A 25,144-nucleotide genomic window follows, 5' to 3' on the forward strand; every position below is an offset into this window, starting at 1 on the left:
GAGAACAGGAGGGAAAATTGCAGTGCTGGATCCCAGGGAGGTGAGTAATGTGCAGGGCTGCTGCAGATCTCTCTGGAGGTGTGAAATTTTTTTTTCTGCTTTAAGAGTCTAAAAGCTCGTGAAATAATTATACCGCTTTTAGACCCTAAAATCTGTAAAGAATCATACCACCAGGGAGGTTAACACAGTATTTACTTGTTTCTGTTGGAAGCAGAGTGGAATGGCTGTGATTTAAGCACATTAATACAAAATTAGCAAGGTAGAATACGGTTTTTATTCAGTCCTTGTAATGTATAGAGCTTTACTGATTAGATTACGTTCTTATTAACAAAAAGTGTAATCTCCATATGAATATGACCTGCTGTGTCCTACAATTTAGGCAATGCCTGTTAAATTTTGAACAGCAGTTAATAATAATTCAACATTTTGTCATAAGCAAGCAAATCCGAGTTGGAAACCAGCGGTCTTGTGAGCTCTGAAGAGGTCCGTCCCGTCTCATGGAATGATGACTGTAGCACATAAGCAGGGCAGGATTAACGTCTTAAAGTGTACTCAAGCAATTAAAAAAACTGAAGCTGCATTATAGCGGCTGAAGCTCAGGTTCAGAAACCCTTACCGTATATTCTGGTGTATAAGACTACTTTTTAACTCTTGAAAATCTTCTGAAAAGTTGGGGGTCGTCTTATACGACAGGTGTCATTGATGCCGGGTGATACTCCCTATCGCCTCTTAGATCTCGCTGCTGAGGACTGTAGTGAAGCGGCGCGGGCGCACGTGTGCGAGGTCTGAGAGGCAGAGAAGGAGGTAAATGGGATACAAGGGTGGGCCAGAAAGGTGAAATAGGTGTGTTTTATGGGCACAGCACAATCTATTCTTTCACACCTCTCTGATAAACAGGAAGAGCTGACCAATCCGATTATGGAGAGGGAGAGTTGACTAATCCAACCAGTCAATCCCTTGTATAGTGTTATATACTGGGTACCACATACAGCATAGCACAGCACCAGTGTCTGTTCATAATACATAGCACCAGTATATGATTTTATTTGGTGATGCGTTGGAAAAGGGGTAGACTAATACGAGGAGTATATCCCCAACTCTGTATTTTAACTGGAAAAGTTGAGGGCTCGTCTTCTACACCCTGTCGTCTTTTATACGCCGGAATATACAGTACATATCTAAGAAGAGGGAAGCCTTTGGATCCTGATGAGGCTTCCTCCGGTCCCCTGTTTCTGCTCACGGACCCTCCAAAGATTACCGATGAGGGCTTGTCAGTTTTCTGATCAGGGCTGTGCTCCTGTTCAAGCGCCTGCACGAGTAAACCCAAGTGTGGGCTACTGTGCAGGCGCAGTCATGTTCATATGGCTGCAGCACAACCGCGCTTGTGTCAGAAGAGGCCCCGGGCCCCCGGTCCGGAGCAGCTGGATGGTATGCAAGCAGCAACTGGAAAGGAGAGCGACGGAGTCCTCATTAAGATCCAGAGGCTTCCCTCTCCTTAGGTAAGTATGTGTTTCTGACTCTTTAAAGCCCTATTTACACTTAAATAATGTAAATACAACCTCAAGTCCTATTGCAGCTTTAGTTATTATAATTAAAATGAATTAAAATGCAGTTATTTTTTGTTGAGTTTTTTTTTGCAGCCTAAATATTTAAATTATCCACAGCAGCAGATCACTGGTCATCACACCGTTCTCATCACCAACAAACTTAGTCAAGCATGTCCCCATGGAAACTGCCGTGTCTCCTGTGACATTATGCTCTGGTTTGGTAATATTGAGGAAGGGGCTAAATTGCCAAAATTGTACAGCTCTGGTTCTTGTGGGAACCAGCCTGTGTATAGTCTGAAAATTCATGAGTCTTGTTGTCTGCTCAGAACTACGACTATGTACTTTTGAAATAAAACCCCCTTATTGTCTACAAGATGGTGCTGTGTCCCCTCTACGATACTGGTATTTTGCTCCAAAGAGGTTTGTGACCACAAGCACTTCTACTTCTGATTGGTGGCTGCTGCCCTTCCCTTTTTTGTTGCTACATCCAAGGGTACATACACATCGCTCTCACATCTTCTTGCCAGTAACTGAAACTATGTCCCCTACCACATAAAATACTGGAAGGAGGTCAGGAACTGTAATAGCCATGCCTCCCCTGCAGTCCACTGCGAGGGGAAGGAAGGATTGGTGTGAGAGCTGTACCACCTGGGACTGCTAGATGTTGGGCTACATCATTGACTGTGAAATGCGTTGTCCTTTTAATCGTGCTGAATAAATAATTTAATATTTTTACCTTTACCCTGTGGTTTGTTTTTTTACAGTATATCTGGAGGGGTAAAGACACCTCCCTCCCTGGTATTATTTTGTGTTTCATTACGTTACCTATTTTTGGCGCCTCCACCCCCTAGTGTTAGTTTGTGAGGTCAGAGAGAGGCAAAATGCATATAAATCAAGGGTAGGGCAGGATGTACCCTAGATGGTAGTGCGATCTGGCGATGTATGCACTGGACAGCTCAGGTGATCCACAGCAAATAGAAGAAAAATGAGATGGAGCGCTCACAGTGTGTGTAAGGCAACAGGAACTGTCCTTGTTGGACAGGTCTCACCAGGGTTCCCAGGCTGTTTGGTAAGAATAGATATGTAGCGTTCATGCCACTTAGAGCCGTGGATCCAGAGGAAAACCAGTGAAGAGCTGTAGAAGCTCCGTATTTGAAGTACATGCCGTCTGTCCATTTGGATCAGTGGAATGCATGAAGATGCACCGCAGCACAGACACAAGCCATGGTATTTCATGACCTAACAAAGCGAGGGAGCAGTGGCGGCTCCAGGATTTTTTTTAGGGGGTGCTATACAGGTGCTGGACCAATTTCCAGGGTAGGTGATGACCTGCACGCCGCAGCAAAAATGGGTGTGGCTACAACCTGCGGCGCGCGAAGCGCACCGCTGCAAAAAAAATGGGCGTGGCCATGACCGGATGAGGGTGAAGCTAACTGTAATTTAAAGTGAACCCGAGGTGAGAGTGATATGGAGGCTGCCATATTTATTTCCTTTTAAACAATACTAGTTGCCTGGCAGCCCTGCTAATCTATTTGGCTGCAGTAGTGAACTGAATTACACCAGAAACAAGCATGCAGCTAATCTTGTCAGTTCTGACAATATTGTCAGAAACCCCTGACCTGCTGCATGCTAGTTCAGGGTCTATGGTTGAAAGAATTGGAGGCAGAGGACCAGCACAGCAGCCAGACAACTGGTATTGCTTCCTCGGGTTCCCTTTAAAAGTGCAACACAAAGACAGTGGGCCCAAGTTTTGGTGACCCTTTCCCCAGAAAATTCACATCATTGAGCAGGTTTTCTCAAGAAAATACACGTAATGTGAGCAGATTTGCCCAGAAAATACGTTCAATCCTGTCGGCAGATTTGACCAAAAAACAATTTTAATCATGTGGCAGATTTGACCAGAAAACATGTTCAATCATGTCGGCAGATTTGACCAGAAAAAACTTGCAGTCGTGGCAGATTTTACTAGAAAATACATGTAATCATGTCGGCATATGTGCCCAGAAAATACGGGCAATCCTGTCAGCAGATTTGACTAGAAATGCATGCAATCATTTCATTGTCAGCAGATTTGAGCAGAAAATACATGCAATTGATCATGTCAGCAGATTTGACTAGAAATACGTGCAATAATGTGGCAGGCAGACCTGGCCAGAAAACACTTCAATCATGTAGTAGTTGCCCAGAACATACACCTGGCTGGCTTCTTGTCTGTAATAGAAAAAAAAAAAACATTTACCCACCTGAGGAACTCCTGCCCCGCCCGGCCTCCGTCCGGCGCGCAGCTCCCATGATCCTCTGCAGCCAGCAACTGAAACTCCCGCGCTGAGCAGGGCTATGGGAAAATGGCGCCCGAAGCCCTGCACTGAAGCCCTGCTCTGGAGACTTCGAGTCTGCAGACGCCATTTTCCCATAGCCCTGCTCTGCCGCTGCCGGAGCTGCAGGCTGCTGCTGCCGGTGAACTGACCACGGCGTCTATTAGACGCCGAAAGTCAGTTCACGCCAGGGGGTGCTAATAGTGTGCTTGGAGTATTTTAGGGGGTGCTTCAGCACCCCCCTGGCGCCGCCCCTGCGACAGAGGGGGGTAGGTGTGCCTCTAATCAGAGGTAGATGTGCCAGTGCTGAGGTATGTCTTCCTGTACCTCCAATCCAGAGCTTCTATGTCTCTCCACTGATGTTCCTCTAGACCTATGCAGTGCCTACGCTCGATCCCAGGCTCTGAGTTGGACGAACGCTCTACACGAAACAGCGTGGGATTCTGGGAACCCAGGTGAGACCTGTCCAACTAGGGCAGGAATGCATATAAGCTTTCATCAAGAATCTGACCTACCATTGCTGGTTGTCTTTTTTCTCTTTTAAAGAGTTCAGTAAAGAGCAACATTCTGGGACTTCAAGAGAATAAAAACCTTATAGGGAATTACAATAACATAAAATCAAATGTACTGTTTGATTTAATGGGTGGTGAGTGGGTGAGGAATGGGGTGGGTAGGGGAGTTTCAAGGGTTTGGCGGGTGCCTGGGGTAACAGGTTGGTATGAGTGTGGCTGTGCTTGGTATGGGTGATTGTCCTAAGGGATTGTACTTTTATGCAGAGATAAACATTGTTCTATTTTTTTGTTTGTTTTATTTTTGTAGAGATTTAAATTAAAGTAACGCAAACTATGATGAAGCTTATTCTTTGGTTGGGATAAAGCGCCTAGTCGCTGCTGATTGATTGTAAAAATAAATTGGTTAATAAATGGTTTGATACAGTAGGTTGCTGAAAGCGGAACTGAACTCTTGCACAGTACATACTGAAAAGTCTATTATTATATACGGTATATGCATATAGTTGCTGAAGAAATACACTGCTCTGTGTTCCTCAGATCAAAGTGTCTAATTGTTTTTTAGCAGCTGTGAATAGACTGCAGGAGCTCTGCCTAGGAAGATCTCCCCATACAGTAAACACTGAGGCTTAACCCCTTCAGAGCTTCCTGCAAAGTGAAACCAACTTATAAACTTCAGGGTTTTTAGGATTTCCACAAATTATAATGAAGAAATGTTTTTGTCCCTAAAAGTTTATCAAGCTGAGAGGAAATTTGGAGTTAAGTTTCATTTTATCCCAAAAAATAAAATATCTGCCAATCTGTATGTTCCCAGACATTTACCCATGACTGTAACGTAGAGCCAGTGTATACTTCCTGGTGTTTGGCCATCTCCATGCAGGTCATTTGGGAATCCTCTTACATCTTCTTCTTTGGTTCCAGGCCCAGAGCTTGGTGGAGAGTTCCCCGTTCAGGACATGAAGACCGGGGAAGGGGGTCTTCTTCAGGTGACCCTGGAAGGAATTAACCTGAAATTCATGCACAGTCAGGTATGAGGGGAGTGTGAATGTGAAGGGGAGTATGACTAAGGGAGGGGGTGCTGTAAGTGTTAGCATATAGGGAAGGGTGAGAGGATGTGGCTTATGGAGACTGTGTTGGGAAATTGGAGGTTACCACATGTAGCTTGTGTGCCTGTATTGTATGCATATCATATACGTGTTGTTTTGTCTAAGTTGGATGATTGCTTTATAGTTCATGAGTTGCGTTTTACCCTCACAACCCATTAAGTGTGTGTAAAGTGGTTTTTGCAGTGCGGTCATGCTGAGGCCAGTGCTGAATGTTGGGGTGGGGTTACAGTGTGCGAGTTGCAGTGTGCCGGGTACCCTTATATCTTGAGCTCCCCTCTGTCTCTCAGTCTGTGATCTCTCTGCTTGCCGTAGCTGTGTGACACGTGCCGTTTCTCGCTGTCTCTGCTCCATGCTGCCCTCTGCCTGCCGGGGGTGGGTGGTGTTTGATGCTGTCTTCTTTTGTAACCCCCTCCTTGGCTCGGGCTGACCTCTCCCAGTGCTGACCCTCCATAACACAGCTCATCTGCGGGTCACCCAGGGGGAGGGAGGGGGCAGAATGTAATTTTTTTCAGGTCACCTTGGTGGTCTTCAAGTCATCACAAGGTCACCCAGGGTTCTGCAGGTCATTTTAAGGGAACATTTGGCTCTTCATCTCATAGTAGGACCACCAGGAGAGCATCAAAGGAAGAGAACTGAATTAGAGATCTTCAGATCATTGAACTAGCTACAAAAGTTGAAAGTTAATGGAACTTGCATTACAAAAACTGCATCCCCTGAATCCCCCTTCAGTGCAGCCTGAGCAAAGCCTGCGCTCCGTGCCGGGTGAGGAGCAGGGATGGATTTGAAAACGGGGCTGCTTTTTTCCTGGCCTCCCCGTGTTGATGTCTTGGTCTGGGCTGTGTGTTGCTGGGGGGGTTTCTAGGAAGTGAGGGGAGGTGTGGTCTCACTGTGTCACTAACAGTCTCATTTCTCTCCCACGCTCACTCCTCCTGCAAGGAGCGGAAGGTACTCACTCTGCCGCCATCTTTGCTTCTCGCTGCTCTCCCCCCTCCCGTTAGTTTTTGAGCTCTCTGTGCTACTCCTCCCTCCCTCCCTCCGTCTGACCTCCAACACTTTTCCCCCCCGGCTTTAGTTATGGTTTACCTCCTGATATTTTGCTGTGTTTAGGGTATGTCTCCCCATTACTCCAACGCTGTTTTCTCCCCTTTCACACATTCAGTCTGTTACAGAAATATTGTTACACCAGTGGAAATCCTGGATATGAATAATTAACCAGTGCCTTCTGTCTCTCTCCCTTTCCCTTGAAATCTCTCTCCCTGTCCCCCTCTGGTTCATCCTTTTATCTCTCTCTCTTTTTTCCCACGTTCACCTCCCACTCTTGTTTTTCCCTTCACACCTTTTTGTCCCACTTTTTCCCCTCTACTTCTTCTTCCCAATCTCTCTGTCCCCTCTCTCCTCCAGGTTTTCATACAGCTGAATCACATTAAAAAGTGTAACACTGTACGGGGCGTCTTTGTCTTGGAGGAATTTGGTAATTACCGTCAATATGCTGCTGGGTCTGTATTGCCATGGCAGTAACTCAGAAGGCAGGGTTTCCTCTTCCTTATCCCACCCCTGAAGCTTGTTCTGGTATAGTCCTGGAGGTGGGGGATTATTAGTTTGCAAGGGGTAGTCCATATATCTGTGAGGGGTCTCTGAGTTACTGCTGTATAATCTGTTCCTTCTACCTGTGGCAGCCATGAAAACCTTCCTTCTCCAGATCAGGTAATGTGCTACTCTGAGAAAAATTCTCTACAGTGATAGATGGACATTTGAAAGGACAACCCCAGCAGAAACCTTTATTTCAGTTCTGAGTGGGTACTGGTGGGTTCATTCCCTGCTTAAATCATTTGTATTCGCCAGTGGGTTTTTTTCTCTCCGTATGGAGTGCGTCTCCACCCCTTTAAGTAGGTCATAACAACAGTATCCCACTTTTTGATTCATAATGGCTGCAATACTGGTGGTTATCTCGGTATTGGAGTGTGCAAATAGCAGACATATGGTTAGGCGTTCTAACAAACACACAAAAACTGAAATATTGAAGTAAGGTGACCCTTTGAAAGGAACAAGAGACAAATAGAGGCTGCTATATTAATTTCCTTTCGATTCGTACCAGTTGCCTAACAGTCCAGCTCATCGTTCAGTAGTGTCTGAATCACACCTGAAACAAGCTTGCAGCTGATCTTGTCAGATTTTTGTCAGAAACACCTGATCTGCATGCTTGTCCAGTGTTTATGGCTAATAGTATTAGAGGCAGAGGATCAACAGGACAGTCAGGCAATTGGCATTGTTTAAAAATAAATTTGTCAGCCTCCATATGTTTCTCACCATCGGTTCCCCTAAAGAGTTTATTTATCTTCCGGTGACTTAAAGTGACAGCCCAATTTCACCTCAAAGCCGTTACTGTAAAGCGTAAGCAAGAATAGGCACTTCCAGTGGTGCTATCTTAAGCGAGTACAAATGTACAAATTGCTATTGAGTTGTTGGGATTAGGGATTTCACCTGGGTGACTCCAGATTGTAGTTAGAGATGCAGAAAGACACGTGAATTATTGGCTGTGGCATTGTAGCCCCATGCAGGAAGAGCTTTCTCCCGTTAAATCCAGGACTGCCTGAGTTTAAGTCCCCACAGTGGAGATTGTAGTCCCACAAATTCTTTGACCTTTTGATACCCTTATTATCTTGCTACATGACCCAACCAGGCGAAGCAGGTGGATTCAGCACACAGAGCTCACCGCCGGACGCCAAAACCAATAGCAGCAATGTAATGCTACACAGGGGGTCACGTAAGGGTAATTTGGGGCTCCAGCGGTTGCCGAACCCCAAATTACAATCTCCCTCAGAGTTGCGACAACTCAGAGGGGCATTAGTATTTAACGGCGCCGGTAAGTTTTGCGGCAACAGGGAGTGCAGTCATTCGGCTCTCCCGGCGCCCAACTCACCGGCGGCGCATATATACGTACACCAACCATGACCTAAATCATTTACAACCTATTAACAGAAAAAAATCCAGGGCAGGTTTGTTTGATGATGATGGAGATGCCAGGAAAGTGGGGAGATAGTTTTGTAATGTGGGCCCCAATAGTGCTACAGATACCAAGCAATAGAAGAAAGAAAGAAATGCAGATCAGAGGATCCAGGAAGCAACCCACCAGTAGCAGCCCTATTTTAGTTCATTACAGGTATATGAAGGGGGGGGAAAAAAAACTCACAAAAATAATTTCCAGTAGAGAAAGCAGCGAGTTTGTTGCAAGAAATCCAGCCAACTTTTTGAAATCACCATAGACTCCCTTAGCAGAGAAATTTCAGTGGACATCAGATGTCTTGATGAAGGGATCCGTGGTGGCTTTGAAACATGGATGGAATTTTTTTTTTTTATTAAGTAAGCCATACATTTTTCTGCTGAAAATGTCGAGCGTTGGTTTTTGTGTGTTAGTGGTTGGAGGATTGACTAAACCGGCTGAACAGCCATTGGTGTCCCTAAAGAGAGGGAAGTTGTAGAACTTTTCAGGTTCACTTTAAAGTCATCCGAAGATGTGAAAACTCTTTGAAAGTAGGCAATACCAAAGTCTCCTTAATGTTGATAGATGCCAGACCGCCCACCCCCAAACACGTACGCACTGCGACATTAACCCAGCGTTTTTCTGTTATTGGTCAACTACATGCATTTACAATGACAACATTTAGGAGAAGCCTCTTGTCCCATTCAGTCTGTCAGAAACTTGCATTTGGTTTCCCTAAATTATGTGAATTGTGTCTCATAGCAACCAGATAGTTAATGTGAAGGAGAATATGGTTGCTATGAGCAACGCAATGTTTTATTAAGTTTTTCATGATATCACACCATAGCTCCTGTACATATTGAGCCACCAGAAGTGACGTGTGGGCACCGTGTATTATTGAGGGGGAAGGGCTTTTTGATGGGGAATGTATAAAGTGGTTTTTGGATACATTATAGGGGGCTGGCTGGTAATTTTTCACGTGAATGCCCTAAAGGCCTCTAGGTTGGCATACTGGCCCCCTGTGCCTGTAATTCACACCTGTATGCATTCTTCAAACTTGGTGCATTGTTCATCTGACCCCTGGTGTGTTCGTCCAGCAATGTCTGTGTAGCGCTTTCTTCTGAATCTGCTGCTTTTCTTCTGCAAGACTAATTGCTTGAAATGGAAACTAAAGATTCCTTTAGTTTAATTACTGCTATCAGTCCAGTTCTTAAGGCCCCTGAACAGTGCATGTTTAGAAACTGTTGTCATTGGTGAGGAAATTAGGAGGGAATGTGAATATGAATTAGACTTCTTCTCAATGAAAAATGCGTACACAAATCACTCCAGTATAACTTCAAAGGAGGAGGCGCCTCAAAAATGAAACTATGGATATAATAATATAAATTGGCTTACCTCTAAGAAGGGGCAACGCCAACTTCAGAACAAAAGTTTTAGTGATCAGTCTCATAAAAACGATAATGCGTTTCGCAGAGCTCAGAATGCTTCCTAACCGTGTCTAGTGGATCTGATGCAGGGGTCAGAGTGCCTAGTTTTAGATGCTCTGAGCCCTGCACCTTGACCCCCCAGACACTGTTTCTATTTTATCTGAGTAAGCATTATCGTTTTTATGTGTCTGATCATTACGCTTTTGTTTGTTTTTTGCCAATTGTTTTTTTGGAGTGCCACCCATCTGTTTGAAGACCAAGAGCCCAAGTGGGGACAGGTTTTCCCCACACGCCTTCACTCTGTGTTTGCTGGTTTTGCAACCTTGTGAGTACCCTTTCACTTTGTACATAACTCACTCCAGACTCTAATATACTACACCATAAGGGGTTCCTGGTCTCTCTCTGTGGTTTTTCTTGTACCCATAGAAATTCTCTAAACACCTCTGAACTACGCATCCCCTAAACCACTCCAGTGTCACTATTGTCTTAAAGCAATCCTATGATCGGGGGTGGCTGGGGGTTCCTGTGGACTTTGATACTTGCCTTAGTAGAGAGAATACTCTGGATGGTCCAGAGGCTTCCTAGATACTCCTCCACTGCTGTCAGATAACCTCTTCTTCGTAGCTGTACATCTGGCCATATACAAGTGCATCTATACTGAACATATGCAAGTTTGCTTTGCGCATGCTCCGTAGAATGAAGCCGCTTATTCACTGAGGGAAAAGCCATACATGATTGACTTCGTTCTACTGGACATGTGCGGACTATACTCTCGCATGGCCAGTACAGATGTACTCGTACAATAACGGAGACAAGGCCACAAGAGCATATTCAACAAAGTCTTGTAGTCAGTTAGGGATGGTCAATGAAATGCAAATAATTTTTGAGTTGATGCAGCATTAAGGCCAATTTTGTATGCAACTTTATGCTGCTCGAAAATTAACTAATCATATCCTGTTAAGGTAAAATTTGATTGGTCCATTTCAAGCTGCATACATTTGCATGTAAAATTTGCATAATCCTGCGCAGTGTTCTCCCCAGAATTTGTTTCCCAGGTGGGTGGCATAAAATGGGCGTGGCCATGATGTGTTGTAAAATGGGCGTGACCAGGACATGGGCGTAGCTAACTAATGTAAAAGTAACTCAAAAGAGCCCTGATTTTTTTTTTTTTTTTTGGCGAGCGCAGTGGGTGGCAAAGTAGGTCAGGCTGGTGGCTAATGGGCTGGGTGAGTGGGTAAGAAGATCAGGCTGGCGGCTAGTGGGGTGGGTGAGTGGGTAAGATCAGGCTAGTGGGGAGGTAGGTTCCTCCCTTCTCTCTGGGATAGCATGGCAGCAGGTCGCTCCTTACATCGTATGGTGTGAAATCCGATCCTCTGCTGCTTCCCAAAGGTCTCTGCCAGCCAGCGACATGTGTGTCAATCACTGGGGGCGGGTCCACGGTAAGGCATTGCATGCGGGGGTAATGCTGATGCGATGCAATTATATTGTGCGTTTCAAAGGAATACAACAGACACAGTGTAAAAGAACCCTCATTTGCATTGATTCATTTTCAGAGTAATATTTTGCTTCTCAACAGGCATAAATCCTCTATGCAGAACAACAACTTTGGAAGGATTGATTATATTAACAAACAAAATTAATTACCCAATAGCTGATAGCTGTCATCTCTCCTTTGAAATCTGATTAACCCCAAACCAAATATTTGATCAATCCTAAAAAGCTAATTATAGAGCAAACGAAAATTAATGGATCAGAAATAAAAAATAGCATATTACGATTATATCCCTCTCTTCTCCTGATAGGGAATAACCAGGACAGAAGTGCAGGAAACTGTTTGGGAACTGCAAACACATGCAACCTGACTCTGCACACCCCCACCAGTCACAAATATTTTGCTGGAGTTGGGGCTTAAATTATCAAATACTGCATATGGGAAAAAAAACATGAAATAAACATAACACCGGAATTCGGGGCATTTTTTTCAACTAACTCCTCAAGTATTTCTGGCATAGTCTTGATCCTCCGTGACATCATCACCCTCCGGTTTGCCGCACGGCAGTGCTAGGACTCTGGTGACATCACATCACCACGTGACCGCAGTGCAGAGCGGGTCCACGGTGACGGGAAGGCAGCCTCCTATTGGCCGGTGAGCGGTGCGGACACGCATGGGGTACGCTGACTCAACCCGCCCAGTTCACCTGTCGCTGCGAGACTGGGAGAGGGGCTTACTCCACTGTGTGCTAGAAAAATGTCCCTGGCTCAAGGCTGCGCAGCCGGCATTTTCTGGAAGATTGCCGCTCAGAGACAAATTAATACTATGAAAAATAGCGCCGGGGGGTTTCAAAACAGGCGGGCGGGGTTTCAAAACAGCCGGGCGGCCCGCCCACTTAAGTCCTGGGGAGAACACTGTTCCATTAACTGAAATTATTTGCATCTCATTGACCATCCCTAGTCACAGTTTGTTGTTGAACAGCAAGTGGAATACACTTGATCTGAGCTGGTTATTGCCATGGGGTTAATCAGATTTGGAAGGCTGGTGATTACCTCACAGCCGATTAATACAAATCTGCTAAAGCTGTTACACACACCACTCCATGTGCCCGTTTTAATTTACCCAGTATTGTGAAGAATACAACAGGAAGGGGAGGAGCCACCTTCACAATGCTGAACACAAGATCATAGAGAGCCAGGAACTATTTCCAATACTTTCAATATCATATGCCAGTGTGGTGACATGACTTATCCCAGTATTGCTGGGATAGGTAGATTGAGCCTTTAAGTCAGCCTTACTCACTACCGGTATTTAGGGAAGTATGCACTGTTGGTGGGCATTGACCTGGTCATTATTGTCCCAATGAATGTAATCTCACTGCGTGTTTGTCCTCTAACCAGTTCCCTGGTGTTGTACCAGTAGTATAATCCATCAGGCTTGCTTTGTTTCCTCCAGTATGGAGGATGGATATCCACATAGAATTTGTAATTTGTGTACGTATTCAGTAATGTAAAGGACAAAGGTGTCCAGAGCATTAAGTGACCACGATCGCAAAAATTTTAACATTTTAAAATGCATGTGTATGCATATGTATAAAATGTACATGTGTTACCAAGTAAAATACACTATAATTGTTTCCTATGTTTCTGTCACTTGCAACTTGGGGATTCTCAGGGTTTTCTTTATTTTTTAAAGCACTTTCTGTACAGCAGTTTCCCAGTCCAGCTGTGAAAATAGTGTGCAAACTGGAAGGGAGACTGTCCAGCATCTTAGTATAGATCCTATCCAGGGAGTGCTTTTGTAAGTAAAGGAAATACTGAGAATCCCCATGAGGAGATGGACCAGTCTAAAATCTTAGATTTTAAATGCTTACTGTAAACGTCAGCAACACAGGGGAAATGTAATTTATAGTACATTTTACTTATACACGTGTATTAAAATTTTGCAATTTGTTTGCGATCTTGGTCCTTTAATTGACCACTATAGTAAATATATTGACATCCTGCTGTCTCTGTAGTCATTTATGTAACAGCAGAAAAAATAGAATTTGATGTACTTTGTATCCTGAAAATAGTATTTCTGTTTTGTTTTTTTTAAATATATGGATAATTTTATTCTTCTGCTGCTACATGAATGACAAACATGGGGAACAAACCCAAGTGGAACAGAGATAGAAATAAAATCCTTGTAAAAGGCATGTCCCTTTCCTCACTCTATCCAAATCTGAAGAGAAAGTTTTATCTTAAAGTTGTGGTCCATTCCGCTTCCCTTAGGGGGGTCTCCCCCTCTTCCTGGTCTTGGTGACCATGTAACTAGGAAAGGAAGTAGAGACAGAAGTAAAAAATGTCCTGATACTTTTCTACACCACTAGATATGGCGGTGTTCTTATTTCTTGGTGATGATTTTCTTCACTTCCTGTCTTGTGGGACGGAAAGTGAAGGGTAATCTATTCACTTCCTGTCTTCAGTGATCCTGTCTGTGGGACGGAAAGTGAAGGGTAATCTACCCAAGTGAAACATAGATAGAAATAAAATCCTGGCAAAGCTACACCCCTTTCCTCATTCTATCCAAAACTGAAAAGAAAGTTTCATCCTGAAATTATGGTCCACCTTAGTCTGATATTTCATCTTTGTGCCCATGCGTGAGTAGAATTCATCTCCAGCACAGAAACTCCAGCATAGCGGTACTGGGGCATCCAAAGACATATAAGAAGCCAGAGGCATCGGCCCACTAGTGTGCACAGCTGCTGAAATATCATTTTTGTGTTTTAATTGCCTTTACCTAATTTCTTCTATGCTAATTATGCAAAGGCTTATGTAACAACAATAATCTATGCTGTCTACCTCCCACACGCATGACCTTGTAAGCTAAATCAGATCTGCTGCTTAATTGATTTCACTGACCTTGCCTCCCTGGGTGTCATTGTGCTACTTGATTCACTGCTAACTTTGTGACCTTGTGGTCCTAACTCCCCGGATATCGTCCTGTCTGTGACCGTGTCCCCCTCTTCCCTCCCCCCCCCCACTTCCTCCCCACCCTGGGGTGATCTCTGTTGGCCCCTGGCTTGGCCCCTTGGGTATCCTCTCTTCCTCTGCTCCTCCTGTGTTTTCTCTCTGTGTTTTTGAACTCTCTGTTTTGTCTCTTGGATCCGGTTTTAGTTCCTGAAACTAAAGAAGTGGTGAGCCACCGATACAAGACCCCCATGGTAAGTGGCTGCCTCTGAGATAATTGCATGGGTCAAGGGATCAGTGGGCAGATTGTATCAATGTGAAATGGGATGCTGTCCGGTGTAGGCTCATTTGTCAATGAATTTTCATTTCTTTCCATCTGGAAGATCAGAAGCTTATTCCTGTAGGTGTATCTACTAAATGTATCGGCGCATCTGCAGCATTTGCTTCCCTCATCAAACAAGTGAAAAGCTTGGAATAGAATGGAGATGATCAATTCTTCTAGGAGTCTGTTCTCCGAGGAAGAGTCACAGAGATTCATTATAATAGATTTATCAGGTGACCGGTTTGTATGTCTCTGTTTGGCTGGTCAAAGTCATGTGATTATGCCTTGTTTCTGCCTTCTCTGTAGGCTGATGGTAAACAGCCAGTCAGAGATGTCCAAGTCGATCACCTGACAAATCAGTCATTTGAGTCTCCACAAACTCTTCATGTGCTGATTTCTGATCTCCAGTAAGAAATGCTTCAAACCATATGTAATGCTAATTTTAACTATCAGAGGGCAAAGTACTAAAGTGGTCTGCACACGTTACCTAGCTGAAGCAATTTAAATCTAGGGATGGTAAATGATATGCAAATGATTCTGAGTTTTTGCTAATTTTATGTTAGTTTTAGGCAGCTTGAAAATGGACCCTTCATATAGAGCAGCTGATTACTAAAAGCTATTCGATTTATTATTGGAGTAAAACTTTTTATTAAGTTCAAAGAACCATTGTGTAGCTCTGCTTGCCCAAACCTGGTCACCTATAACTACAGGCTCAGGATCTTCCCATCTTCCTGTTGTGTTGGTAGTTTTACATTTGCTCACAGTCTGCTCCTTGTGAACGGAAAAGCCCCCTCCTCGTTTAGGGCCCGTTTACACTGCAGAAAAAAAACCTGTGTTTTCCAGAACTGAAAAAAACAGGAAATGGGACGGTGAACACATCCTGTGCTGTTAATAGGATAAGTTCACACTGTCAATCAGAATGTGAATGCAAAACATGCATGAACTGGACCACAGATGCAAAATCCTGCCAATGGGAGCCTAATAGACTTGTCGCCGCATGCGGAAGGCCAACTCTGTTCGTCCTCCACTGACACCTGCCGTTTGGTTCGAAGCAGATCCGAGCCCAGCAGAAGCATAGGGCACCCCATTGGATTGCAAAAAAACGATGGAAATTCTGCTTCAACAGGAAAAATTCTCATTGGTTCTTGGTGGACCAATGAGAATCCTCGCTGATGTCAGGCAGGACTCCAGTTGATTTTTTATAATCCCAGCAGGGAGCACCATGCTTCTGCCAGGCTCCATTTTGAATCTGGACGAGTGGAGGAGCAGCAGCAGCAGACGGGAGGCGACGCAAACAGAAAAGATGCAAAATAATGGATAATGTCGCACGGACACCAGTGCATCCGTGCTGTTACTGCATCTGCTGCATTCACGTCACAGTGTGAACCGGAGCTAGTCAAATTTTTCTGTTGAAATGCAGAATTTTGAATGTTGCAGTCTGTCATCTATCATACTTCCTACTTTTTATGTCACATGGTCACTCCTGACTGATCTAACCCAGCAGCTGATTCCAGGGGAAAGGAAGCAAGTTGGACTGTAGTGACAAGCTCATTTGGCCCACGGTACAATTATCCTGGAGCACGGGAGCGAGGAAAGCTATTGGCAGGGGGTCTATACTTCCTGCACCAACGGCTTGTCAGATACATGACTTCACTTTCAGTAATACCAAAAAGGAAGCAAGTTTTTTTCTATTGATTTATTTTTTTCTTTTAGCAAATTAGATTTTTATGTCTTTCTAAACAAGTATAAAGCCTGGGACCCACTCAGAGTGATTCTCCAGCTCTTGCCGGCCATAGGCAAAGGGCTGCAACAGCGGAACCCTATTGGGGGATTGTGGAGCGATCACAAATAGCTGCTTGCAGCATGTTGGGTGCGATCTCATCAGTGGCTGCAGTACCCAAGTGGTGATCGCTCTGGGAATCAATTTGAAACTGTGCCACAAATCAGCAAATCGCAAGTGTTTTTTTTTTATTTTCCATAAAGTGCATGTAGTGGGTCCTAGGCTTAAAGGACAACTGAAGTGAGAGGGAGATGGAGGCTGTCATAGTTATTTCCTTGTAAGAAAAACCAGTTGCCTGGCAGCCCCGCTGATCCTCTGCTTCTAACACTTTTAGCCTTCGACCCTGAACAAGCATGCAGCAGATCAGGTGTTTCTGATATTGTCAGATCTGACAAGATTAGCTGCATGCTTGTTTCTGCTGTAATATAAAATACCTCCCCTGGGGGTACTTACCTTGGGAGAGGGAAGCCTCAGGGTCCCAATGAGGCTTCCTCATCCCTGTAGCTGCAGGCAGTCCAGCACTGGCTCCCCTGAAGCGTCCTAAAATCCACCCCCGACAAGGCTTACTTGTATACCTCTCAGGGATGCAGAGCAGGTGCCAGTAGCTGGTCTTCCTTCGGGTAAGGCGGAAATAGCCAAACCCAATGATCGTATCCGCTCTACTGCTCAGGCCAAAAGGACTAGCGCCTACGCAGTAGAGCGGGATAGATCAGCTTCGGCTTTTTCCGCCTTACCCGAACGAAAAGCCGTTAGTACACCTGCACTGGATCCCGGAGAGGTAAATATTTACATTGCCGCACTTCGGGGGACCCAGGCAGGCTAACGGAGAGACAGAGGATGGGGAAAGCCTCCTTAGGATCCAGAGGCTTCACCTTCCCGAGTTAAGTAATCCCCCAGAGGGATTTTTTTTTTATTACAGGATTGTAAAACTGCTGCAGCCAAATTGATCAGCAGGACTGCCAGGCAACTGGTATTGTTTACAAGGAAATATATACGGCAGCCTCCATATTCTCACTTAAGGTTCCCTTTAAATCCATTTTAAAAATCCTTTACTTTATTGTCCATTTATATTTAATAGGCCACTTTGAAACGTGACAGTTATATGAGCATCACAAGTTAAGACCCATCTCAATAGGACACGGAGAGCATCAAACAGACATGAAAAATGTAAATAAACATGAGAAGCTTCTATATAACTCACTAATAAAACTTCACTGTGAGGGGGGAAACGACTTGGGATTTGAATCCTTCAACTCATTCGTTAAGAGTCTCTCTTCCAAGAAATATCGGTTACGGATGGAGTTTTTGCTTGACGGTCAGAAACCTGCTACAGGATACATGTGGTGTGGATAAGTTACTTATCAGTAATCATGTGACAGGCTCAGTTACCCCGGCTAAAGTTTGTAAGTTGCTACTGACATGACGTTATCTGCAGCCAGCCATGTGGTGACTCCATTATGGGAATCTGACACCAGTGATGTAAACTTGTGCTAGCAATTACAGCTGCAGCTAAATGAGGCCTTGTTTGAGATTTATGGACCTCTGAGGGGTTTGCAAATAGCAGTGTCACAAGTGCTGTCATTAGTCACCTGAATATAGTTGTGACAGGCTTACTGCAAGCCTAACTAGGTGTCATCACTACAGGGCAAGACTTGGGAGACCTCTGTAGTGTGTTGGAATTAGATGTGCTGTCAAAATAGTAGTAGCAGTAGGGTATTGTACCGTGTTAGCCATCAGTAAAAGCAAGAAGTTTTAAATCAGGATGATACCATTTATTGGCTAACTACAAAGAATAAGAATAAGCAAGCTTTTGGCCTTGCAGCCTTCGTCAGGCTTACATCCTGTTTGTTTGCAGGCTGATGGTACAGACAGCTATATACATGCAACATCAAAAGGGAAAATATAGATTTTTTTTTTCAAGCATAAATACTTGTCATTAAGATGCCTAAGGCTGGTTTCACACCAGGACGTTGCGTTTTAGGGGACGTTATGGTCGCATAACGTGCCCCTAACGCAACGCCTGGTGCTCCCTGCTTTGGACGTCAGAGTGAGCCGCGTTGTGCAGCTCACTCTGGTGTCCGTGATGCCGTGATGCGTATTCTTGTGCGCATGCGGCATCACGTGGTCCCGCCGGCCAATCGCTGCACAGAGCGGCCGCTCCAGGAAGTAAACACTGCACGTCACTGAGTGCAGTGAATATTAATTAGCCATGTGCCTGGCCGCTCTCCGCTCCTCCCCAACGTTACTGAGCATGTGCAAGCAGTCTAACGCGGCTCTGCCGCTTAGAAAGTACTGCATGCAGTACGTTGTCTGGTGGCGCAGCGTTACTATGTAACGCAACGTGGGCACTGTGAACAGCTCATTGATTTTTCATTGCTGTGCGGTGGGGTGCATTACAGGCTGCTCTAACGTGCGCCTGTAACGTCCCACTGTGAAACCAGCCTTAAGTGAAACAGAACATCTAAATGGGGTGAGAGGTTATTAGCTGAGATAAGGATCCTTGTTTACACCATGCTCCCAGACCTGGGAGTTGGACTGACACAGAGGCTGATGATATTTAAACTCTTTCTCAGCTGGTATAGCTAAACTTGTGAACTAAGAATTTACGATACCTCTTTGTCAGTCCAACTCCCAGGTCTGGGAGCATGGAGTAAACAAGGATCCTTATCTCAGCTAATAAACTCTCACCCCATTTAGATGTTCTGTTTCACTTAAGGCATCTTAATGACATGTATTTATGCTTGAAAAAAAAAATCAGTTTTCCCTTTTGATGTTGCATGTATATACAGTAGCTGTCTGTACCACCAGCCTGCAAACTAACAGGATGTAAGCCCGACGAAGGCTGCAAGGCCGAAAGGTATGGTATAATCCTGATTTAAAACTTCTTGCTGTCAAAATAGAAGCATCACATCATTGGGCCCTTTTGGGTTCTGTAATCATTTAGGCTTTCCAAGTGCTCCCCGTTCTCTGGGAAGAGACTAGAAAAACATTGGTGGCAGTTCAGAAATGCTTACCTGGTGTTAGTAAGTCGTGAAAACTTATCTCAGTAAAGCGTTTATTCATCAAACATTGTGGTAATACAGCGGCACACACTTTGCGCACAGCAATATGAATTTCAGTTCTGCTTGCAGCACCTTGAAGTACTCCATTAGCAGGACTCGCGGTACTAGAGTAGCATGACCATTGCTACGGCAACGTGCATTGCTACTGATACCACACGTTAATTACTCGCATTAACGTAGCAATGGCTGCTTTACTCAACTACCGTGAGTCATGCTACTGGCGTAACTCATGGTGCTGCAGGTGGAAGTGAAGGTAATATTGCAGTGCTATTTTCTCCCCAGGCTCTTTTAGCTTGGTGCTTCACCCGTCTAATTTTGGTGAGCACCTGGCTGTTATCTGCTCCCCTCCTCATATGCTGTAAGCAGAGATGCACCGGCCCTGCATTTCCCCCTCACACCCCACCCGGCTACTTTTTCATGCCACCCGGCTGAAAAACCTTTCTGGGGAGAACACTGTAGTGCGCTATGTGTGCATCACAGTATTACCGCCATTTGATGAATTGGCCCCAAAGTCAATTGATATTTTTAGGCTAGGTTCACACTACACTCAGAAACTGACGATTCACGAAACAGACAAATAGATATGCCAATGGATTCTAATGGGGGAGGAATTAAATGAGCATATCGAGGGCTAGATTATCTTATCCTTTGAGACTGTTCACATGGACTACTGACAGCTTGTCAGTCAAATACTTTTCTGCAAGCGTACAGAAAAGCATTTGACATCTTGTAGCGGATTTCGTCAGCTTCCGGCAGTTCACCTGGAGACACAGTGGTGAGTGACACTGGAAGCATGTTGCTTCCAGGATTAGCTGAAATAACAGGAAAAATGGAGATCGGAACAAACAATCATTCTCGCAAAGGATGGTAAATGGTGGGAAACACTTGAATGGGCAGCGCTGTGGCGACAAGCGTCGCGCCTGGTGGAAAGCAACAAGTAGATGCCAGTGTGAAACTCCTAAACCTCTGGAAGCTGCTTGTTTTCAGTGGCTGTCCCATTCCCCATATTCTTCATATGAGACCAGATACCTTCGTCAAATTTCATCCAGCAATTTCTCCTCAGCAGTGATGAGCAGTTCAGAACCGTGCGATGTCCTGAACCTTGCTTGCCTAGGAAAAGGAAGCGCTTATCCACAAGCTTTCATTCTTTGTGTATGTGTGGTTCAAACTCACACATGTGCAGTTCAGCACTATTCCACACTATGTCCTGTTATGATTGGACGCTTTTCTAAAGCAGCAATCTGATCCGAGAGTCCGTTTATAAATATGGTAAATGATACAAAAGTGCTGTTAAATAATGGTAACTGTAAAGGTGGTGATTATGCTGCGGAGTGGAGATCTGTTCACCTGAATGCTGGTTTTATAAATGTAATGATCTGAAAAGTACCATTCTTTTACTCAAAATTACATCATATTTCTATATGGGCAGCACGGTGGCGTAGTGGTTAGCTCTCTCGCCTTGCAGCGCTGGGTCCCTGGTTCGAATCCCAGCCAGGGCACTATCTGCAAAGAGTTTGTATGTTCTCTCCGTGTCTGCGTGGATTTCCTCCGGGCACTCCGGTTTTCTCCCACATTCCAAAAACATACGGATAAGTTAATTGGCTCCCCCTAAAATTGGCCCTAGACTACAGTACTTACACTACATAATATAGACATATGGCAATGGTAGGGATTAGATTGTGAGCTCCTTGAGGGACAGTTAGTGACAAGAGATAGATATATATAGATATATATAGATATATATATATATATATATATATATATATATATATATATATATATATACATACACTGTACAGCGCTGCGTAATATGTCAGCGCTATATAAATACTAAATAATAATAATAATAATATGGGCCCCTCAGGGTCATGGAAGTAGAGTCCTGTATCTGGATATCATGTATATATTCTGTATTTAACAAGTCAGTTGTATCTATGTTGTATTGTAATATGATTACAAGCATTACATAAGTTTCAAAGTGAATATTATTAGTGTTAGTCCTTCTTTTTCAAGACCTCTGCAATTTGCCCCTGGTAGGTTGTCAATCAACTTTTGGGCCAAATCCTGTTAGTTGGCAACCCATTCTTTCATAATCAATGCTTGGAGTTGGTCACAATTTGAGAGTTTTTGTTTGTCCACTTACCTCTTGAGGATTGAGCACAAGTTCATACTTGGATTGAAGTCTGGGGAGTTTCCTGGGCATGGACCCAAAATTGTAACATTTTGTTCCCCGAGCCAATTAGTTATCACTTTGGCCTTCTGGCACGGTGCGCCATCATGCTGAGAAACGCATGGTTCACCAAACTGTTCTTGGATGGCTGGAAGAAGCTGCAGTCGGAGGATGTTTTGGTACCTTTCTTTATTCATAACTAGTGATGGTCATGTCTAGGGGCGCTGAAAGAGAAGCATGTGATTATTATTTTTTTTATTATTTTTTTTTTATCAGCTATGATCGCACTCGGCTTTAGCACATGATCATGACTAGCAAATCAGAGACTTGCATATCTATCACCTGAACAAACTGATCACATGCTTCTCCGTGAGTTTTAGTCATGACCCATTAATAATTTTGCATAAGAACACAAATTATGAACAGTCTCTGGCTGGTTGGAAAAGCACTTTCATACAGAGAGAATGCATTGTGGGAGTCTTGGAATCACAGAGCTTGGGGCAGCGCAGAAGCATTGTTTTTACATTTAAAATACAGATTGTGCTAACAGAATATATGTACAACACAATTTTTAACCTGACATCCTTAAAATGAGCCATCCACACATTCACATCTTACGGAGTAAATTTATTGTAATTTGGTATATCAGAAACTAGAGTTGATCAGTTTCTCTCCTACATGACTTTTTTTCTGTAGGGGAAAATCTGTACGATTAAACAGAGCACGGACGTGACACAAAGTCATGTGACCAAACTGCTAATTCTAAGTCATACAAGTCCTATAATCTCTCGATATGATCAGTGACATGCAAATAATTCCAAGTTGATGCAGCATTATGCAAATATATACAGCTTAAAAATAGACCAATCGAATCCTGCCACGGTGGAATTTGATTGGTCCGTTTTCACGCTACATGAAGTTGAATAAATTTATGTAATCCCGCATCGGCTTTGCATCTCATTGACCATCCTCAATCATGTTTCGGGATGTGACCTTGGATTTTGCATTATTACCATGCGGCTTGCTCCCTCACAATGCAACACACCGTTGTTTTTTCAGACAGTTTGGCACAAGAACTCATTATGTAGAAGGTGTTTTTGTTTCTCTATACTTAATGATTTTTGTTTTGTTTTTCCCACTTTTTACCAGGCTCATGAAATCTGCTACTCTGTCCTGTGTCTCTTCTCGTATGTGGCGGCCATCAGAGGGAAAGAAGCAGAGATGAAGAGCAGACCCCCTCGGCCTGTGTCCAGCTGACCTCCGCTGTCCCTCCCCACTACAGTGACCAACCAATGACCACACTCCATGTGCGCTGTGCCCCTCCTTCCCGCCAACCGGCTCTGCTGAAAGCTGCTCCATGGGCATTCTACTGCCACACCCTCTTCCTTTTGTGTAGGAGGCTACCTGGTCTCCTCCTGTAGCAACATCACCTCGTCTTGTGACTGCATTTTACACTCCTCCCCTCTGCTTTTTGTGTTGTGTGCTTTGCGTGTTTCTGGCCTCCGTGCAGTGAGTGCAACGCAACACCACCAGGACAATAGCAACGTTGTGCCCCTTTTAAGCCTCCCGTTGGGTTGTGCGCTGGTGTTCTTGTCCCTGATTGCTAGTGTACGAACTGTCCAGGCTGCTGAGGCTTGTATGGTTTCCCCAGCACTCCCCCCGTTGTCCCTCAATGCTGCATCCGCCGTTCCAGCAGTGCTTGACTCAGAACCCTCCCCATGGGCTGCCGGACAGAACTGAACAGCAACAAGCCAGCAAGGGCTTCTAGCACAAAATTAAAGGGTTAACACATTTCGTGGTTCTTTCAGGCAGGCTTGGAACCTTATGGTACAGACTGTAAATATTATTGTGATTCCCTTTCCCCACCCACCCACCCCCTCCTGTCCCCACTGGCCTTCACACTTCACTGCATGGAGAGCACGATGTAAATATTCAGATCTTTCTTATTTATAGAAATCTGTACAGATCCTAAATGTGCAATAAACTGGCATTCTGATGCTGGCTGGGCATTGATTTCCTTTGTGTGTTGTGAGGTGATGTTCTTGGTTTTGGTCACTAGATGGCAGCACTTGACACAGCATTGTGGCACATGCAAGATGATCATGGCATAGGCCCAGTGCACACCAAAACCGCTAGCAGATCCTCAAAATGCTAGATTAACTCGGAAAAATCACTGGACACTGGGGCGGTTTTGGAGCGATCGCGATTAGTGTGCTTTGCACGCTAATCGCGAATCGCCGCCAAACCGCTGCATGCAGCACGTTTGCGGCTATCGCTAACCGCAAACGCAGCAGTCAGAACACTTGCTACTATGTGTAGGGGTTTTCCTAAAACCGCTAGCGGTTTGCCATGAGCGGAAATCGCGCGATTCCCGCTCAGGTGAGAATGGGCCCTAGAGACGTTTTCTAAACATGCCTAGCATTTTTTGGAGCGTTTTTGTGTAGCAGATTACACATATTGTTACAGTAAAGCTGTTACTGAACAGCTTCTGTAACAAACGCCTGGAAAACCGCTCTGATGTAGCGTTTTCCAGAGCGGTTTGCGTTTTTTCCTATACTTTACATTGAGGCAGAAATGCTTCTGCAAACCGCTGGTGTGCACCATCCCATTGAAATACATTAGCCAAGCGTTTTCACTGGCGGATGTGGTTGGCGGATTGCTCCTAAAACCGCTCGGTGTGCACTGGGGCCATAGTCTGCAAAGACCATCCTTCACGCTTCTCTTCCTACTACAGTACTATTTATAAGTAGGCTTAGCCTGATTCTAATGAAAATTTGTCATGAGCTAAGCAAGAAAAAAAAACCTGTTAAATACTATAAAAATGCGCAAAACCGATTAAATCAGGGGCGTTGCTGTGATGCTAGAAGAGCCGGGACCTCTCTGGGCTCCAATATAGCGGTAATTGTAAATGGACATGACCGGTTGTTAGCCTGGCCAAATAATGTATGTGAACTTAGTCTGTGTGTAACTAGAAAGCAAGCCCCACTATAAACCTATAGACAACCTCCCCCTTTCCGCTCCTTAGTACCATGCAATCAGCCATATAAGTCATGATAATAATCCTAACATTTGTATAGAGCTTTTCTCCTTTTGGACTCCCAAGAGCTTGATTCACAAAGCCGTACTAACTGTTTAGCATGGGTGTGCTAAACAGTTAGCACGTGAAGTGCAGTTTGCGGACTTTTGCGCGTGCAAAGTGCACGGCAAATTGCGCTCGCAAAAGTCCACGATCGAGCGAATCGCGGCACTTTGCGCGTGCAAAAGTCCGCGAACGGCACTTCACGTGCTAACTGTTTAGCACGCTTGTGCTAAATAGTTAGCACGGCTTTGTGAATCAAGCCCAAAGGGCTCAAGAACTGCAGCCACTAAGGGCATGCTTAAGGGGCCACCCTGCAGTGTTAGAGAGTCTTACCCAAGAATTTTTACGGAAGAAGTACTTACCTTAGCCAGGATTCGAACCCTGGTCTCCAGCCACTGATAAAT

At 44.5% G+C, this 25,144-nt stretch overlaps 1 protein-coding gene across 25 annotated transcripts in view; it reads left to right on the forward strand.

The window, feature by feature from the left end:
• The window catches only part of MADD (MAP kinase activating death domain), a 191,926-nt gene extending 168,252 nt beyond the window's left edge, over positions 1–23,674 (forward strand). For 19 of the 25 annotated variants that reach the window (XM_068260535.1, XM_068260543.1, XM_068260538.1 and 16 more), the window contains 4 exons: positions 5,293–5,399; positions 6,879–6,948; positions 14,535–14,581; positions 22,811–23,674. In XM_068260535.1, the coding sequence (XP_068116636.1) occupies positions 5,293–5,399; positions 6,879–6,948; positions 14,535–14,581; positions 22,811–22,918 (332 nt within the window). In that variant the 3' untranslated portion in view covers positions 22,919–23,674. The remainder of the gene's footprint in view (positions 1–5,292; positions 5,400–6,878; positions 6,949–14,534; positions 14,582–22,810) is intronic. The other 6 variants (XM_068260548.1, XM_068260551.1, XM_068260549.1 and 3 more) reach the window with 1 other exon arrangement.
• Positions 23,675–25,144: the final 1,470 nt, after the last annotated feature.

The sequence above is a fragment of the Hyperolius riggenbachi genome, chromosome 11 (genome assembly GCF_040937935.1).
Source record: "Hyperolius riggenbachi isolate aHypRig1 chromosome 11, aHypRig1.pri, whole genome shotgun sequence".
NCBI lineage: Eukaryota > Metazoa > Chordata > Amphibia > Anura > Hyperoliidae > Hyperolius > Hyperolius riggenbachi.